Below are 21,227 nucleotides of genomic sequence, written 5' to 3'. Positions count from 1 at the left end.
ACGGGCATAAAACGAAAGAACTATTTGCACTTCAAATTCAATGATATCAACAATTTACATGCCATATTTTTTTTACTAAACACGTAATCTGAATTAAGATAATGAAGATAATACAATTGTAACAGTTTATAATAAAACCGAACTTATGTTACATGACGGCTATTTGTCTTTATCTCTCAGGGAATTACTATTGCGTGAATTCATATCCAGTTTTAACCGAATACTTCCCCTCAAGGCAGATATATTATTCGCCAAAATCAAAAGTTTATTACGGAATATACACCTGATCGTGAATACGATTAAATAAATGTTTAGATACACATTGTGATCCAGTGCAGTATCTCCTTTATATACAAACGGCATTTCCATTGCTCTATAATATCATATATATATTTTTGTATCTTGATTATAATATTATTGTTGTTATTTTATGAATCATATAAAAGTGAATTTTGACAAATTATATGTACTTTAGTATTTCACACGTACGCTACAGCTTGTAATGTCCGAATGCAAATTGAAAGAAGCAATGTAAAGTTTCAGATTATGACCACTGTGTGTGGAGAGCTCGAGGCTACTGAAAATTACTGCTTCTGTTTAATCTGTTCATAGCTACTTCGATATTCCTATTCATAATTACTAAAGATTGTAAATACGCAAAATGGTAAAGATTGTTTCTATAAATTACAACATGTTTTTACAATCATTAACTCATCTTTTTTAAAAGTGAAAAGTTAAATAAATATTAAATAGGTGAGACAATTTGATCGACCGAGTGTTTGCAATTTCATATCAATGTTAACATGACCAAGGATGAATTAATACGCCTTGGCTAAAGTTTAGTGGAAAATACAACAGCAAGTTCAGAATAAAGGAGGGCATAACATCTCTTAATTAAAACGATGCATTTTTTTCTCGAGTACATGATAATGCGCAATACTAGAATGCGATGACAATGAATTGTCTCATATCCATACATTGTGGTATAAAGGGATGAATATATATAATACTCCAAAAATGAGAGATACAATGCCCAATATTATTGATATTATAATTTCTTCCTTCACACATACAAATATAAATTATTTTTTTGTTATTTTAACAAGTATTTTAAGTTTATTCCTCAGTTCATCTCCTGTCCTTGCAAAAGAGCTCTTTACCATACTTCCACTTCCCCTACCTCCCCCGCCCAGCCGGAGCATCTGCAGTCGCTTACAGTTTTGGTGGGGTTCAATATTACGGATTGTGTGCGGTGTGTTGTAGTCTTTTTATTATTTTTTTTCGTTCCTTTTCCATTGACCATGATCAATAAACCGGACTTGGTACACGCACAAAATTCGAATACTAACATACTACAAATACACGACTCAACCAACATTCCTAAAACAATCTAATATAAAAAAAAATGGACGGAATATTGTTTCTTGTAAGATTGAATATCATACAGAAAGACAACCTTTGGAAATATATAAAATAAGCATGCATATAATAATGGTGCTAATCTCATTTCATGTGCGTCGCTGCTGTATATAACGTGCAGTTAAATTCCATTTAGCTGTGTTTCTTCGCATTTAACTCAATCGAGTATGTCTTATTTGTTTGAAATTTTCACATGTATGAAACCATTAAACACATCATAGATACCAGGCTAGATGTACGCCAGACGCGCTTTTCGTCTACAAAAAATCATCAGTGAAAGGAAAGTAATTTTGCTGTCAATATGCACATATATTAATCATTGTGTCGATTCTAGCGTCAAGAACCACCATAACGGTATAGTCTTTTATTACAAATACAAACGTGTTCACCGATATGATATTACTAAATTTTGGTAGTACGCAAATTGTCTACTTATAGGATGTTGGAAAGGTTTCTGGGGAGAAAAGTGTGAAAAACCATGTCCACCAAATTGTATTGACCAACATTGTTATCCTGCAAATGGGAATTGCGTTTGGAGTTGTGACCCTACAAACTGCATGACTAATTGTTTTACCAATACAGGTGTTTGCTTTGGAGGGTGTGCACTTGGCCGAGCTGGACAATACTGTAATAAATGTAAGTATGGTTACAGCTTTTAATCTTGGTACTATTGCTTCAAGAATATGTGTAACATGATGTGAATACATTTGGTAATACTGATATAGTAATTTTTTAGCATTCTGTTTAAACAACACATCAATAAAAGTATTGCTAACAAGTAAGGATGCCCTCTAAATTATGACATCTTAAAACAGTTTGTCATAATGTATAGCAACTCATCATTATAATATTTGATTTAAATTAAACATAATGATTTTCTATATGCGCAATGTCAATATTTTTGTCTTTTGTAACCGGGTAATATTAATTGAATGTAAGATTCCAGCGAAAGTGAGGCTTCAATTATCTATTACTTAACTGATCAACTGTGGATAGGTTGTGTTACTCTAAAATTATCATCTATACATACACTACATCATGTACATAATAAACCAATAATACTGTCAAGGGAGAGATTTGTAAAAAGAGCAGCAAACTTCATTTTATGACTTATATCATAATTGAAAAACTGAAATTTTATATTAAAATTGTATCATGTTATAAGTTATGCAAAATTCTAAGTATTGACGTTTGGGCGTAAGTAGCAATAATGTCCTTATGACACCGTGCGAAATAAAATCAGGACGCAATAAAATATAATATTAAATAATAAAAAAAGAAAACAAGTACATGTACAATAAGAGTACCAGCATATCAGGAAAATCATTGGATTAGGTGTCATTTGAACAACTTAATTTGGACTAATTCTCTGATTTACTGTTGACCACTACATAGCACTGATACAGAAAATCAGGCATTTTTTGGTCTAATTAACATAAAAAATTAATGTTAATAATATTTTTGAAAGTTGAAGAGATCCGGTGAAATCTGACGATTAACGATATCGTTTTTTATCAGTTAGGATAAAAAAAAATACAAAAAATGCATAAAGAGCAAGAAGTAATGTAATTTAAGTTTTGGTAGCTTGGTATCTCAGTAGATTTAAAATCGTATGAATATATCTTTCTAGCCTACATGCCTTTCAATGGAATGTTATGTTTCTGAAACGTGAAAATGTACATACTTGTAAATAAAATTCAACCTGTACTGAAGGGTAGGATTGTTCCTAAATAAAACCAGCGTATGATATACGTATAAATAATTCAGATAATAATGGGAACATGTAAGAGCATAATACTATCTACCATTAACATATAAATCTATAATGTAATTAGTTGCTTTCGAATCAAAATTACCAACACGCATTAGCATTTAAAAAAAGACACAATTATAGAGAGTTAATTCTCCCTAAATGATATTAACTGGAGTCATAATGAAGTATACTAACAATTTATAAATTAAAAGATCAATTCATTTATCAACCGAACAATCAATCAGTTAATCTCTCAATCAATCACCATTGTGACTGGAGTAAATAACGTACAAAATTAAAGACGTAACTTGCATCTGTAGAGACTGATAAGGTAATATAAGTGATAAATCGTATGTATAAATTAAGTCTATGAACTCAAATCCGTTTTTCTTCAAAAAATATTTTAAAAACTGATCATTACAATATTATTCAAACAGCGTGTCAGTAACTTACAAAAGCAAGTTTAATTACATTTTAATAAAAGCTCAATAAATAATTGATGCTACAGGCAGCATGCTAATACATATGTATATGTCTAAATAATTGTATACAAACAATGTAAATTGAAAGACAAAGAGAGCATTCAAAAGTATACATTGACAAGATACTTATTAATAGAAAATCTTAATTCAACAAACATCTCGTGACATATAAAGAGCTGATCACATCTAAGTCGAAGTATATTTCCCCTTCAGATTAACAAATTTGAGCATTGGAACAGCACACATACTCTCCTTACTTACTGTGAATCCTGAGACGACCAAAATCGAGTAACGCAAACATTCACGTATCCAAAAAAGTGATCTCCCATGTAATAAGCAAATGTCTCTTTCATACAGGACAATAAATGTTTGACGACAATCGACTTGAAGAAGAACATTCGCGTTGCCCATTTAACAAATTAATAGTTTCAAAATTACACTAAGATAGTGATACGGTGCCGAAAATAAATGTTTGTTTCTAGCAAAAAAATATACTAAGAACAATATGGGAAGCGGCACGAAAAGCGAAAGCACTGCATTATTAGTTATTTGTTATTATAAACATAGAATAAAGCATACGAACAACAGCAAATACAACGCTTTAAATCGCTTTGTTAGATTTGTATTGTATTATGGAAAATATAAAATATTTTTGTATAACTAACATGTGGTTGTTTTCTGTAACTTTGCAGCCTTCTCAAAATTCGTGCGTGACTTTGCATTAGTTTGAACTCTTCAATTATTTTGATTAATGGAAGTTTACTTATATACAATACATGATGAGTTATTATGAATTCCTAAGATTGCATTTTAACTCAGACTCAATGCTCGTCCTCCATGATAAATTAAATTAAAAAAATGAATATGTAATACAATTGAAATTAAAAACCAATTGTTCAGAGAACAATTGAAGGTCTTTCCACTCATAAAGATCTATTTTGAAATAGAACTTTTAAAATTTGGTTTAAAATATCATATTCAGCGTCTAATGATAGTTTATTGTACACTGATTCCAAAAGTACATGGTTTCTATACATTTTTTTCAAAATAAGGGAGATTAATGGAAGTTTACTTATATACAATACATGATGAGTTATTATGAATCCCTAAGATTGCATTTAACTCAGACTCAATGCTCGTCCTCCATGATAAATTAAAAAAAAAATGAATATGTAATACATATGAAATTAAAAACCAATTGTTCAGAGAACAATTGAAGGTCTTTCCACTCATAAAGATCTATTTTGAAATAGAACTCTTAAAATTTGGTTTAAAATATCATATTCAGCGTCTAAAAATAGTTTATTGTACACTGATTCCAAAAATACATGGTTTCTATACATTTTTTCAAAATAAGGGAGATAAATTGTTACTTCCGGTTAGAAAGATGTCACTTCCGGTTTTATTTGATAGTTTACTTGATACTGATTCCAAAAATATATGGTTTAATATACTTTTACAATAAATAAGTACAACAAATAGCTACTTCCGGTTTACACAAGGTCACTTCCGGTTGGCTTTTCTGTGGTCAAGTGGCTTGCAACGTAATGCAAAAAGTCCTATGGCTTTATCACGTATACATACGAGGTAAAAGCAAAGGTTAAAATCTAAAACTTCAAATTTACCTATGACCTTTAGCTCAATTTCAAGGTCATAAACCGAGGGCTTCAAATCAAAAGACCATAGGTCTTAACTATATATGGTTATTATTGATGCGCAAAGATAAGAAACACGGTATTGGCAGTATTTGGCCACAGCTTTATTATAAAATTATAAACACATATAACTAGGTAAACAGTTACGATATATATATGTATAGAAAATAGATATTTGAATGAACGTAGTCACCTTTCATATTGGCAAACTACGACACGATAACTAGATAACTAAATAGATGAATAATTAAGATATATATATATATAGTAAATAGATAATTAATTCAACGTAGTCACCTTTCATATTGGCAGACTACAAAAAGATAACTAGATAGATAGATAGATAACTAGATAACTAATTCTTTACAATAAATGAAGCATCCAATTAAATGAATCCTGGGAAACAGAGATTCGTAAATTTTTGTGTGGTGGTCCTGGGATACAGAGACCCACAATATCAAATGTTTCTGATGCTAAATGAAATATGACGCCAAATGACGCATATTTAAAGGAAACGCAGCGAAATGTGCCAAATTGACCAAGACAGTCATAAATCATTGTCGGGTCAACCGCCATTAAAAGCGGATAGAGCTGCGTAGAAGCTGTGAGCCAAATACAATATAAAGGAGTCATATATTTAAACCCTAACGATAACTGAATTTTAATGAATATCATGCAATTTCTTAATAAACATTGTGGAAAGTATGTGGTGTGTAGACAAGAAAGGCTTCTACCGCGCCTTGAAATGTGGTAAGCAAAATGTATTACCAATATGAGTCAAATGTTCACCATCTTGGCATTTAAATATGGAATTGGGAGATGCATCGGAGTATCGTATGTATTGATTGCAATATCCCCCTTGACGAATGATCAAACTAGCCAGCCAGCTGATTATCCTCTTTCTGGTTCTAATAGATATAAGAAGATGTGGTATGAGTGCCAATGAGTCAACTCTCCATCCAAGTAAAAATTTATAAAAGTAAACCATTATAGGTCATAGTACGGTCTTCAACACGGAGCCTTGGCTTTGTTTCTTCATTGTTTCTGTTACTACGGAATACTGACTGTCATGTTTATTTGGCAAACTTAAGACCACAACAATCTGATATTCAGTAAAAGAGCAGAAACTATATTCACAGTATTTTCCCACATCTTATATGTTATACTCCTGTCGTATTGTCAACTCAATCAATTCCGCGTATCTACATATGTGTAAAATTAGAGATATTGAAAACCGAATTCCAGTTTAATCGTGTACAAGATGAATGCCACCTGGTATATTCCCAACTTGAATAAATTCGTTTTCTACAAAGGTGGAAACCAAACTCTAATGATTACTGGCGAAACTGCTAATCTTACATAACGGTTAATATTACTAAAGTAATTGCAAGTTCTAAACAGAAGATTAGAAAAAATTCAAACAGTTATACCCATTGTTGTATTTGAATATATAAACGAAATGACATAGACTTCCATCTATACATTGCCTGAGGTTTAGAATCAGGTCAAACATTTATGGCAGCTCCGTAGCAGCGCCTTTCCTGAAGAAACGAGAACTTTGTTTCCCTTGACTTAATCCGAAAATATTCAGTGACTATTTTAGGACTCCTAAACTGATCTCTAGAGAAAGGAGTTCTATCAAAACAAGCATTCTGAAAGTAATGCATTGCAATACATAGTCACGACCGGTTCATAATTCATTGTACTGGAACAAAATATTAACTTGATCTATAACTTGTCATGGTGTAAACTATAGAACAAATATCAAGTCAATATATTCAAGCATGACGAGAAAAAAAAAATGTGGAAAACTGATTATTAAGTAAATTTTTTTATTAAGTCCAGGGACCATTACTCTGCACAAAATCACCAAACCGGAACAAAACTCGAAACTTGAGCAATTACTTGTCATGATATAACTATATACCAATTATTAAAGCAATATCTTCAAGCATGACAACAACAAAAAATTGAGGAAAACTGATAATGTGTGCGAATTTATAGAATATTAAGTCCAAGGACCAAAACTCAGCACAAAAATCAGCAGACTGGAACAAAATATGAACTTGATATGTAACTTGCCATGATAAAACTATGTACTAATTATCAAATCAATATCTTCAAGCAATAACAACAAAAAAATAATTGCGGAAAACTGATTATTTTGGGGAATTTCTTAGTCCAAGGACCATAACTTTGAACAAAATCATTAGGCTGGAATACAATTCGAACTTGATCTGTAACTTGTCATGATAAAACTATATACCAATTATCAAATCGATATCTTCAAGTAAGACGAACAAATATGCGAAAAACTGATTATTTGAGTGCATTTTCTCAGTCCAAGGACCATAACTTTGCACCGAATCATCATACTGGAACGCAATCCGAATTTGGTCTGTAACTTGTCATGATAAAACTATATACAATTTATCAAATCAATATATTCAAGCATGACGAAAACATGTGCAGACAACTGATTATTTTAATGAATTCTCTTAGTCCAAGGACCATAGTTTGCACAAAATCATTAGGCTGGAATACAATTCAAACTTGATCTGTAACTTGTCATGATAAAACTATATACCAATTATCAAATCGATATCTTCAAGTAAGACGAACAAATATGCGAAAAACTGATTATTTGAGTGCATTTTCTCAGTCCAAGGACCATAACTTTGCACCGAATCATCATACTGGAACGCAACCCGAATTTGGTCTGTAACTTGTCATGATAAAACTATATACAATTTATCAAATCAATATATTCAAGCATGACGAAAGCATGTGCAGACAACTGATTATTTTAATGAATTCTCTTAGTCCAAGGACCATAGTTTGCACAAAATCATCAGACCGGAACACCATTCGAAACTGATCTGTAACTTGTCACGATAAAACTATATACCAATTATCAAATCAACATCTTCAAGTATGACGAAAAAATGTGCGGAAAACTAATTATTTGTGTGTATTTGACCACAACTCTGCACAAAATCATCAGACCGGAACAACATTCATACTTGGTCTGTAACTTGTCATGATAAAACAATACACCAAATATCAAATCGATATCTTCAAGCACGAAAACAAAAATGTAGAAGACTGATTTGCCGGATTGACAGGTGGACAGATAGACAGACGAACATAGTGATAACCTTTAGTCCCCTTAAACTCAATCGGTAGGGGACTTATAACAAAGCAATTGACCAGCGACAGGTCTAAACTTGTAAATAGTAAGTTATTTCGTTTAAGCAAAAATAGGATAAGCATCTCTAGGCCGCTCATCAATAACGTGTGTGGTTCCTTCGAAGCACTGGTCAGTGTTAGATAAAATTAAATGGAGTTCAATACTATATATATTTTTCTTGATATCTGGCGAGATGACAATATTATTTGTAATTTATTTCATTTGTTAGATTTTTTTTTTTAGCATTAGCGTAGAGATCGTTTGTATACTATTTTTGATTGCAAGTTACTTTTACAAACTTGATCACCAAAAGTTTTAATCTTTGAAAAGATTATCGTCTGCAAATCGTTGAAATGAATTTACAATCTCAGAGAGTTAACGGTTTCCTTACATTTACTATATATCATTTCTAAGGTCAAGAAAAGTTCAAATCGTAATCGGCATCGCAGCTTGTAGATACATTACGTTAGGCATTTATTATCTCAAACTGTAACGTATCTCATTAGAAAGATTTTGTATTCGAAAGAGAAACATCGAAATGTGTGTTAAATAATGTGAACAGTTGTACAAGGACTATCAAGTATATATTGTAAACATTAAACGTAGATAACATAATATTCGTTTTAATGACAGCCAAATCGATTGAGGATATAATAATACTACTATATTAACATAGTTGTCGAATGCCTAGTCTCAAACCGTCGAACTTTATATCGAGCTTAATTCCACTGCAAAAATATCTCAACAACAATATATTTATACTCAAGTTCAATTTCTTTATTTGTTATTTTTGTATGAGGCAAAACTGGTTTAATAACAAGTTTCCCCTGTTCATATGACACTTTTTGCTGGTCATTATCAATTATAGAGTTGTTCCTAAGTAGAACAAAGATGACATACTCGCCCGTTTGATTTTTTGATTTTATTTTAAGTACTGACTACCATCTTAATCAAGACTAGGAGAGTAACTAGTTGTTTGCGTGAGATTTGAATGATCTTTACCGATTGCATTACCTGGTCGATTTACTACATCAAAAGAACAACTATCCTCCTGAAGTTGGGGGATCGTTAGATGCTGGTACTGAACCTGGTTAAAGTTGTGTTTCCTCTTGTCTTGATGCAGCTCCTAATGTTGCAGTGGCTTTCCATCTTTTTGATGACCTTCTTGTATTCATCTTAGTGCCAAACAACTATAAGATTAAATTGAACAACCAAAACAGAATATTGCTTTGTACTATAAATAAAGAATTTGTCTATTGGCGACCTTTAAAAGTTCATTGACGCCTATAACCAACCAGTTTAACATTCATCTGTCAGGAATGAAATATTTGTGTTTACGTGGAGTGATACCGTTGCACAAATGTCGGTCAGCTTCCGACAATAAAATATTCTGGGTTACACGAGCGAGGAGGCTGATTAAACAATCTGTACCGAATGACGATGCTGTTAAAAATAGCGCAAGTGAGGTGATATGTGGTAATTTATATTATAAAATCGGTCAAAGTAATTAAACGGACACAGTGGTAATTTAACAGAATACTAGATGATATTTAAAACACATGTACTATACACAACTATCTATAATGATGATAATAACATCTAGAATGATGATTATAACATCTAGAATGATGATAAAAACATTTATAATGATAGTAATAACCGGAGGTAATAACATCTATACTGATAATAAGACAGCTAACAAATTGTTGCGATTGCATATATAATGATGCTTACAGTTAAGGTTATGGTGATGCATCCATGAAGAGATAAAAAATAATTATGTTGAACATGCGTAACCTTCAATTAGCATTAAGCTGTGACCGCCGGAGTGAAATGTGCAGATCGGTGTCAAGCGTTGAAATGAAATGGAATAAAACGTGTATATCTCTATGTAACAGTACATAAAAAAAAAATAATAGCTCAATTCTTATACATAAACACCGATCGCTACATCCGGATAGTAAAAGTATTATAACATGTAAAAATAAGCAAAATAAGCAATAAATTGAAATTAATTTGTTATAAAACACCGATATTCTATTAAATATCCCACAATTGTTGCGGGAGACTAACTCTAATTATACCACCTGAGTTCCAATTGTAGAAAAGTGGGACCAAAACCTGCACAATGTGGATCCTATATCTTTTTAATCACCAAAATAAATTTTCTTTAAATCACCAAATAATATTCCGTCTGTTTCTTTCAAATGTTGGAATGAAAAAGATCGCGTGCGCAGTCATATTGCGCATTGACAAACATACATCTGATAACCTACATTTAATAGAGGTGAAACAGCTAATAACACAAGTAATCTATGCTTACACTAATAACCGAATTTATGCTGAATCATAAATTCTATTAATGAGTTATATCACTTTACGCCTAATTTTTAACATAAGAGGGGAGAAAACTCCAATTTAATGTTAGCGTACCATTTCAACCAAAATGTATGTGTTACGACATGTCGCAACTTACAATTTAGTAAAAATATCTTGTCAATATCTTATACGGTTTTTGAAAAGAAGTGAAAATAAGCCAAAATCAAAATTTAAAATATAACCTTGACCTCTGACCTTGACCTTATTTTCTTATTTTTGGACCTAGGAACTCAAATCAAAAGATCCTAGGTCTCTATCACTTATGGTTTACAAGATAGAAATGCATATCACTAATAACAAACGCATAAGGGGAAATAACTCTCATATGGAGTGTTCGTATCCTTCGGTCAAAATAGGACAAATCATGCGAAGAATATAGCAAGCAATTTTATAAAATAAAGTTGTCGCTTTCTTTTACGGTTACAGAGGAGATGCAGTCACAAGGAAAACAGTGTTCGGGGAGATAACTCCTACAAAGAAAAGTCTTCAGTTACGCAGGGTGAATTTCAAAGGCGCATAAACTGTTCGATATCATATATCAAACATCTAAGCGACATCTTGCGTAACAAACTTTATACGCAAGAAATAAAAGTGGCGGAAGAAGAAAAAAAAAATAATAATCAGAACAAATACAAAAGTAGTGAATCAAATGATCAAATATTCTTTATATAGAATAACAGCCACGCTCTTTATAATGATGTGGGTGGATTATAATATTTAATCCTGATTCTCAGTTTAAAAAAATGACATGTATTAGCAGACAAAAGAGAGAAAACAATTATTTAGAATAGTTCGTTAAAAATTGTTGAAAAAATGATCTGCTTTTCCGCGATAAAAATGTCATGAAGAAAAAGAAAAATAACATAGCATTCCCCTTTCATAAACTAAGTTGATACAATAAACTACTTACTAAGTGACTTGTATTTTTCATACACCTTAACAATTCATTTGGGTCTTCCTCATGCAGTTCCAGTAATATTTGTATTGTAACTGGATACTGATTTCTAAAGTTTATATCAAGATTAATTAGTGAGTTGTATTTCAATTTATAAATGAGCCGTAGTGCGTATTAAAACCTGAACGCAACAGAAAAGAATATTCCACTTTATTGTGGTCGGTAAAATAGAATGCAAATCCTGTTAGTCTTTGCCGAAAATAATATGTTTTGACGGCATATAAGTCTGACTAATGCATATTTTAAGGGTTTTCTTGTCGTATAACACACCGAAGGGTGTCAGGTAAGGATTCCCACAGAAAGACCTTCCTACGGTCGGTCTTTCATTTGATAAATCCTGACACCCCTCGGTGAGTTATAAGACAAGAAAAGCCTTAAAGTATGCATTATCTATAACATAACATGAGATTATGCAATAATTTAAACTTTTGGTAATTTACTTCATAGTTAATTAACATATATGTAAAACTAGTAAGTCAGTATGATAATCGGTTTTAATACAGGTGAATATAACCAGTATAAACTATCCTCAGGACTAAAAAAATAAATTGACAAATGACATGTTTTGAATGCTATTGCAAGTTCATCAGACAAAATAATCAGATAGATATTATCAAAATTTAACAAAACAACCATACAAGATCTAGTGAATAATCCTACATTATACCGATTGGTGCATGTTATCTGAATACAATAAATGATAGTTCACAGAGATGGCATACTTTATGCAATTTAGTCATCCGTTTGATAGCAATTAATTTACAGCATGTATATAATTGCAAAATGCAATGAAAACCACTCAACTATTCAGATCAAAGTCCACAATACGAAGTTGAAGAGCAAGTCAGATCTGTATAGTTGTGACAAAGTTTTGATATAAAGTAACATTTTAGTAACACTATCTTTCATTTGTGGAAAATGCCTTACAGTTTCGATTGTTTAAACACTCATATCTTTTTAGTAAAGTCACTTTATCGGTTACATTATGTACAGCAGAACGACCGGTGGCACAGGTTGAGTATCACCTGTTATTGTAAAAAACAAACGATATGGGGTATCCATCAATGATACAAAATCAGTACATGTACAGCAAAAGACACACATAAGCCAAAGGAACAGCGCTTTTATTGCTGTTCTTCGTCTTAAAGTCAGAGTCAGGAGCAAAAAACAAACCCTCACTACAAGATTAAGACGGCCCCTAGCACCGGCTTGAGCGAATTATTTGCAGATCACCGCCATATCGGGCACGGTCGAAAAGAAAATACTGGAAAGCAGTATGTATTAAAAACAAAACAGTTCCTACGTATAGGTAAATATCAGACTATGTAGAATGAATTTTGTTAAATTAGGTATCAAATGAATGGTGAAGGACTGGTGATCCTTGTAGAACACATTTTGAATGATCATTTTGAATAATACAACATGTATGAATGAATTCTAAAATAGCGGACATATATTGCCTGTTTCTCAGATATGATGATGATAATGATGATGATGATGATGATGATGATGATGATGATGATGATGATGATGATGATGATGATGATGATGATGATGATGATGATGATGATGATGAGGACGACGACGACGATTACGAGGATGATGATGATGATCACAATGATCATGATGATGATGATGGCTGCATAACGTCCAGCGGCAAATTATTATGCATATTCAGGACGAGAACAATTTAATCGTGTTAATGTTATATGAATATTTACCCTGCTTTGTACTAGACCGTCACGCTGAGCCAGATTTTTTTAACGTGCTAGTTCACAAGGTGACAGACCCCAGGAAAACATTACCCGGACATATTATTTTGACTCCGAGCCGTCCAGTCTTTGCTCTAACTCCTCAATGCCGCGTTCTTAGCGGAGAAGCAGCAAATACCAATTTTAAAGTCTTTGGTTTGACCCTGTCAGGGTCGAGCCCACGACCTACCGCATTCGAGGCGAACACGCTACCACGAAACCACCGAGACGGTTTTCTCAAATATGAAGTACCTGGTTTGGTATTCCAAAGTTCCGGTACCCAGTGCGATCTGCAGTGTAAATAACGGTATATTGACCCCCCTCTCCTAAATATTTGAAAGTGAAATATTCAACGTAGATAGGAATTGGTAATTTTTTACCATGATGTTTTTTTGTTTTTAAATAAAAATTTTAATGCTCTTTTGTATCTTCTCTCTCTCAATTTTTACAAATACCTCTGCTGGTGGACTGTTTGTCCCCGATGATATCATCAGCCCATTTACTAGAACTTCGGTACTTGTATGAATATACGGATATTGTTTTATTGGAATTTGCTGATTTAGAATTTAAAATTATTTAACAGTGAGTAATGTATCTCCCTTATGCGTAGCTCTGATTTCTCGTCTGGGCTATGGCTATACTTTTGACCCTTTTTTATTTATTCAGCTCTTCAATGTTTTCATTTTTTATGGCTTTTCAAATATATTTGGTTCGAGCATCACTGACGACACATTAATTGCCGAAATACGCATCTAGTGCAGAATAAAATGGTACTGCGAATGTTAATATATATATTATATTATGCTTTATACTTTTTGCGTTTAATTTAATTCAAACAATAAAGTTTAGTTTAGAAATTGATGTGTCCATTTTCATGCCGTGTACGTATGCATCCTAACCTGTTTAGAATTTTATTATATCGTGTTGAAAACTGTTAAACAATCACAACAATCATAGCTACGCCATATATTCCTTTGTTTTACAATGAAGAGCTGGATATCCCTTCACTGTACTGGATACACAGATACATATTAAGGTGAAGTTGGTATATTGCTGCTAAGGTGGGGAAAATTTATAATTTCAAAATTAAAATCATCTCAATTGTCATAGATTCTGGTACTGAGATGACCACTTATGTCAAATTCGAGGTATAAGTCTAAAATGAGACGGAGGAAGCCGTGTCTTTTGTTTCTTTAATTTCTAGTTCTGGAGGATATATTATTAGAACCCAATCAGAAAAGTTTGGATTGTTAATTGTAAAGGATCCATTAAACACAGAATATATCGTTTAGGATGCTTTATATATCAAAGCAAAGACAATGAGTGACAGTTAAGTACTGATTTTTCATTTAAATGTAGCAATAATCTGGCGGCACCTGCATATGGAGTATATCAATCCCAGTTGATACGATATTCACCAGCTATCATGATTTTCTTTATAGACCGTTGCTTTTACTAGGAAGTTGTTTAACTGAGGGCTCATTATTGTAATGTTTACAGAATCCCTCCAAATGATTCACGGACGCCATTATATGATATGTACGTCTAAGTTGACAACGCACATGTTCCATTTATCGTAGCGAAATCCTGCCTTTTTTGTCCTCGATTTAGACTTCATCGAATGCGACTTATTGTCGAATTTCTATTGCCGGGAAACAATACGATGGGTATTACATACTGACTTGATATTTCATACTAAACACGATCTATGAAAATGCTGATACGGAAGTTGCCATTCGTATGAAAAAGCGAAACCTGTTGACACTACAGGTCAAAAGAAAGTGGATGATGTTAATAGATTTTAAGCGATATAAAGATAAGTGTATCAATTAGAAGAAGAACAAACCACGCATTCAGATACACGACCAGTTTGGTACGACTGTTGCTCGTGTTTGATAGTGGTACACATTAAAAGTAAAAACAAAAAAATCACAATGGTATAACAAATAGATACCAAAAGGATGGTATTACGCTATTCATATATTAATGTAAACTTCATTTCGGATGCAGTTTTTCAATTGAAGTGGCCAAATAATGACTCTGATTTTGGTTTCTCTCTAAGAAGAAACAGTTCATTAGTATTATATAATTGAACTACTTCGAACATAATTTCTGCCTCCATTTTATTTTTTACTCTGACTAATATATAGTATTTTCAATTATTCAATTATGCATCTTTCTTTTGAATGTTGAATAACGGCTTGTTTAATTCACAGATAACTTGGCTTACAATCAAACAGCAAAGATAATTCCTGTGGGCCAAACTAATGCAAGACTTTCAGTCGATGGAGTCATATCAACTTGTAATAGTTTGTCTTTTACTGGAACCAGTTCCTATTTGCAGGTTGCATTTGAATCCCTAAGTGTTATAACTACATTGCATTTTGTTTTTGGAGGTGAGCAGATCACCAGTTATCTAGAAGTTTGGACATTTGTTCATTATTACATGAACCAAATGTACACATACATCTTGCACATTGATGTTTCTCTTGACTTAACTTTTGTATAGGGCTACTGGTTTGGCAATGTGCAATATTTAAGTATCGCAGATGCGTGTAACACATGCATCTTGTTACTAGGTTAGTTGCAATATAGTGACACGGTATTCATATTTTTATACATAATTAACTGACTAGATAAGGCATGCATTAAAGGAGTTGTTGGGTAAATAGCAATTCACAGCAACCCAACGAAAGGACAACGAAAAGAATTATCGAAGGAAGAAAACAGTGTTTATCAACAAACAGATGCATACATTACATGTCTTGTGCTTTCACTGATTGTATCATTTATATATTTGCAGATATCGTAAAGAAAGCTAAAAAATTGGGATTGGTTCTGTATCTATGACGTTTTATCATAAATTGTGATTCATAACAGTTAATGAAATTGATCTGAAATTAGACGGGCACAGTTAATGCTCATTATAATGAGATTAACTTTGACGTTGACAAAGTTGACTAGAAAAGAGAATTGAAAAGTTTGTGAAAAATGAATAATGAAATAAATTTTGTTATACTTTTTAATATTCAAATCGTTCTTTCTTTTCAAAAACATCCAGCGACAAACGGTATTAAAGTTAACTAGTTATTTTATATTGACTCAGCATTTCTAAGTCTGACAAATACTAAAATAAATCAAAATATGAATTATACTCATTTGAAAGGTTTTATTTAGCTCCGTGTGTATAAAACATAATTCGATATACACGTATATGAATCGTCATCAGAACAGCATAACAAACTCAGACGACATCTAATGGCTAGCATACGATCGTAAACGATTTACAGGGGTATATACAGTATGCCATGCTCTAAATAGCTCGAATCTCAAATAGAGATGAATGAATTCAACCGCGATTATGAAATTCTACAACCAAAAGACAATCACCAGCGAGGTGCCTGACTTGTGACAGAAACGCGACAAGTGACTTAAGAACGATTTTAAGCTTCCAAGATAATTATTGCTTCTGGTATAGCAAGGAGATAGGGTATGAATCTGAGTCAACTATCCTCCAAAACCCTAAGGACAAGGATGCGAAAAACTAATGGTCTACGTACAACCTTTAACAATATGCAAAACGCAAACTGTATAGTATGATATAATAGGCCCCAAATTGACTTAATTTGAAACAGAAAACAACATGTCAACGAACTAATTTATGCCAAAAAATAAAATAACCAAAAATGCAAACAGGAACCAACTACAACTAACTGATAACATACTTCTGACTTGGTATCTGCCAATGCAGAATTTGGAGGGGTGAAATATATTAGTGCGATGCTGTGTCCTTACACCTTACATGAGACAATGGTATAACAATATAACAATAACATCACCCTTAAAGGTCTATACTCATCACTTATCGATTATAAGCACCAAAATACAAAAAACAAAAAAACCCGAAGTATAACATACTGACACAATTTGATTGTTTTTATTGGCAATGCTTTTTCCCTTTCTTTATAACAGCTGTTATTTTGTCTACAGATAAAACGACTGATTACGATGGTCATGCAGTCTATTGTTCTAATACCACTGATACTTGGATTAATGGCACAGTATTGTACAGGGGCAAACGTTTAGACAAGGACATCAATGTCTTTGTTGTTTGCATATATTTGATATATGTACCACCAATGTTAAATGGAGATTCTAAAGTTGAATTGTGTGAAATAGAAATCGGTGGTAGGTATCTTAACTGGAGATTGAGTCATTCTCATGTTATCTGTGTTTATTCAGTTACTAGTGAATTTCTATTACAATCTTTAAATGATAAATTGATTGCATGTTAATCCTTAAAAAACTTAAAGTGATATGATGTAAACTAATAGAGATATCTTGAAAAATAAATTAGATATCTTATATATCAAGCTAGCTGGGGTGTCTTATTGTTCGACGATGTGTTTTTTCTTAGACTTCTGTAAAAGACTTCTGGGTCAGTGTTCTTTCAAATTTTAATATATAAAAAGGAGGTCACGGACCTTATTTTTTCGTAAAAATCATATTGAAATTAACGAAGTCGAGATTATTTTATATTGAGGAAACATGAAACGATAATATTGGCTAAAATTCAACTAAAGAATTGTGTTTCGTTAATACTTCTGAAATATCTAATAAATATAGGGGAACAAGGGCTTTGTTGTCTTAAAACATACATAAAAAGGCAAAGTGTCCTATCAAATTCAATATAAGTATATGCCCTTGATTTTAAAAGTATTTTCTCTGAACATTTTAAATACAATGTACGACACTTATTTTGTTTAAAATTAAATTTTAAATTTCAAGTTTCAGATATTTTTGTTGTACCAAGTATATTGAATGATACATGGTAAAATATTTTTAAAACAAGAAAGTGTTTTTGCAGCATGCTCAGAAGGAATGCTCAGGAAAAGACTGAAGTATTATCTACTTTAAATAAGATATCTAACATACCAAATAAGATATCTTATAAATCCAATAAAATCTCTTATATATTAAATAAGACATTTTATATGCTAAATAAGATATCTGATAGATTCATTAAGATATCTGATAAATCAATCATATAAGATATTTGTATAATTTTGCTTATAACAATGTAAAAGTTATCTTGTATTTCTTATAAGATATCTTGTATTGCAAAAAAGATAACTTGTAAAGTAAATAAGATATTTCATCAACTAAATGAGATATCTTATATAATTTTAAAGATATCTTATATAATTTTAAAGATATCTTATATAATTTTAAAGATATCTTATAAACTATAAAAGATATCTTTTGACAAATCTTTCTAAAATAGTCCGTTAATAAATTTTGAAATTATAAGAAACTAAGGTTTCAACTCCCTCAGGTAAAGTTGACCTTAGATAAAATTGGCTATTGTTTTAGGTTCGTTTTTGGTCATGTAGCTCTTCAACTTTTTAGGTTATTATACATTCTTGGCTTTTAAATATTCGGCCTTGAGCGTTCCTGATGAAGGTAAATCCAGAAAAGCGCTTCGGACGCATGCAATTTATAATGTGTTGTTTTCATCTTTTTTCATAAAGTATTTGTTAGATAGATATATTTAAAAATATATAAGATATTTTTTAAACTGTATCAGATATCTTCTTATAGTTTACGAGATATCGTAAAGCGTTAATAATATATCATGTCAAGGAGCATAAGCTGTTAAATCTATGTTTTGACTCAAATTCTCATATTTCATTTATAACAAACAAAAAATGTATATCCAAATTACAAAAGGTCTAAAATTGATAATTAACAATGCATGAACTCGATAATATGTATCTCCATTTCGTGTATATTTTAGTCAAAATGCTATCAATTTAACCATCGAGATGACCTCCAAAAATTGCCGACGGTCATATAACTATATATAAACATAAATATAGATATAAATTGATAGCGACCACGTGCAATTAGATTTTTCTTGGTCTGCTTGATTTCATATTATAGGTAAAGAAATATGTTAATCAACGTTTTTACCTGTATAGGATTTTGTGGATCGAACCAGTCAATCAAATGGTTCATCCTTGTTTCACTTTCAATGTTGACATTCCTTTCCTTTTAATAGCTGCACACACCTAGTACATTTGTAACCCATCTCTAGCTAAGGGGTTAGATTGAAGGTTACATGAATATGGATTCAATGAGGTTAAATTATTAATACACCAGTGATGTTTCTGACCTAATTTTCACATATTTGGGCCAACCTGACTACTTATAACGAACTATTCTTTCAAATTCCGCTTTTATTAATACTTGAAACAAAAAGAATCATATTCTAAATTTTTGTCTTATTCGTAGCTAATGCACATTTATAGTATATAAGAAATCTTATTAATCTAAAATTTAATAAGATATCTCAAATAGAATAAAAGATATCTTATATACTTTATAAGATATCTCAAATAAAAAAAAATATCTTATATACTTTATAAGATATCTCATTTATTGTATAAGATATCTTAAAATTGAATAAATATAAAAAAAAGCTTACCATATATGTATTATTTATTATTACTACCAGTATATAAACTATGTTTACTAGCATGATATTACAGTGCAATGTCTATCGTTTATCTTTAAACAAATGTATATTAGTTGTTCAATTTGTCGTCTACAGGCTGTCCTTTAGGAAGACATGGAATCAACTGTAAAAACATTTGCCACTGCAACGGACCATATGATGTTATTACAGGAAATTGCACATTTGGCTGTTTAGATGGATGGATGGGTTACAGATGTGACATTGGTAAAAGTATTTATGGCTGGATGAATTTCTAAACATACAATATGAAATATATATCTTCTCCTCATATGTGTTTTTTTTTTATTTGTATGACCTTTATCAAAGAATTAAAATTGTAGGCTGTAGAAGCTAAACTTTATTGAACTGTTTGCTATATACATGATATACTACAGTGTCTATTTTTAATGTTGATCTTTGACTTTACTCCTTTCAAGTTCTAGCCAAAACAGGCAGAAATAAACTAGAAATGGGTTAACTGAATATATCAGAAAGAAATACAAAATATTGTAATAATTGATAATTTTTTAAAACATATATTTAATGAAAAAATTATTTAAAAATCGATAAATTCTTAAATCGAACTTTATAGACATGATAGATAAGACAACCTTTACCAACAGTTTGAAATTCCATAAACAAAGCTTGGAAAATAATTAGTTTTTTAAGACCATGATCAATCGAAATATATTGTTGGAGATGTGATCTTTGTGAGGTTTAAATGTGAGGTTAAAAGCTGCAAACTAAATTAAATAAAATCAACCAGGACTACCTGGACTATTTGAAATTAAACTAAGCCTTTTCTGCCTTTAATATTTGGTACATATTACAGTTTGCTTTAAACGGCAAATAATGATATTGTTATCTTAAAATGAGATTTAATTGATATGGACATTTTAATATAACAAATCTGGTATTTAAGGTTCTATGCGATCCCTCACTATAAAATTTGTTTTTCTATACATATACTGGTATAAAACTGTCTTTCAAGTGAAAGAAAATAAAATTGTCGTTCTACATAAAAATGAAATAACAGTAGTCTAAAGCATGCTGTAAAAATGATTTAAATCGTTACAGATATTTACAAATAAAAATTTAAATATTAAAATGAATGAAATTGAGTTAT

General features: G+C 31.4%; 1 protein-coding gene across 1 annotated transcript; it reads left to right on the top strand.

The window, feature by feature from the left end:
* Window positions 1-1,976: 1,976 nt before the first annotated feature.
* Window positions 1,977-20,358, top strand: LOC127707272 (uncharacterized). The gene is made up of 4 exons (XM_052211810.1): window positions 1,977-2,055; window positions 15,801-15,980; window positions 17,575-17,772; window positions 20,198-20,358. Exons 1-4 carry the CDS (start codon window positions 1,977-1,979, stop codon window positions 20,356-20,358), a joined length of 618 nt encoding a protein of 205 aa, XP_052067770.1.
* The last annotated feature ends 869 nt before the right edge of the window (window positions 20,359-21,227 follow it).

This window comes from Mytilus californianus, unplaced genomic scaffold (genome assembly GCF_021869535.1).
Source record: "Mytilus californianus isolate M0D057914Y unplaced genomic scaffold, xbMytCali1.0.p SCAF_61, whole genome shotgun sequence".
NCBI lineage: Eukaryota > Metazoa > Mollusca > Bivalvia > Mytilida > Mytilidae > Mytilus > Mytilus californianus.
This window is presented reverse-complemented; position numbering and strand designations above follow the sequence as displayed.

Excerpts from the sequence above, each read along its gene's own strand:
- LOC127707272 (XM_052211810.1), top strand. The coding sequence starts at position 1,977 with ATGACTAATTGTTTTACCAATACAGGTGTTTGCTTTGGAGGGTGTGCA. Across the intron at positions 2,056-15,800 it reads TGGACAATACTGTAATAAAT|ATAACTTGGCTTACAATCAA; the intron begins GTAAGTATGGTT and ends TTTAATTCACAG. Across the intron at positions 15,981-17,574 it reads ATTGCATTTTGTTTTTGGAG|ATAAAACGACTGATTACGAT; the intron begins GTGAGCAGATCA and ends TTTTGTCTACAG.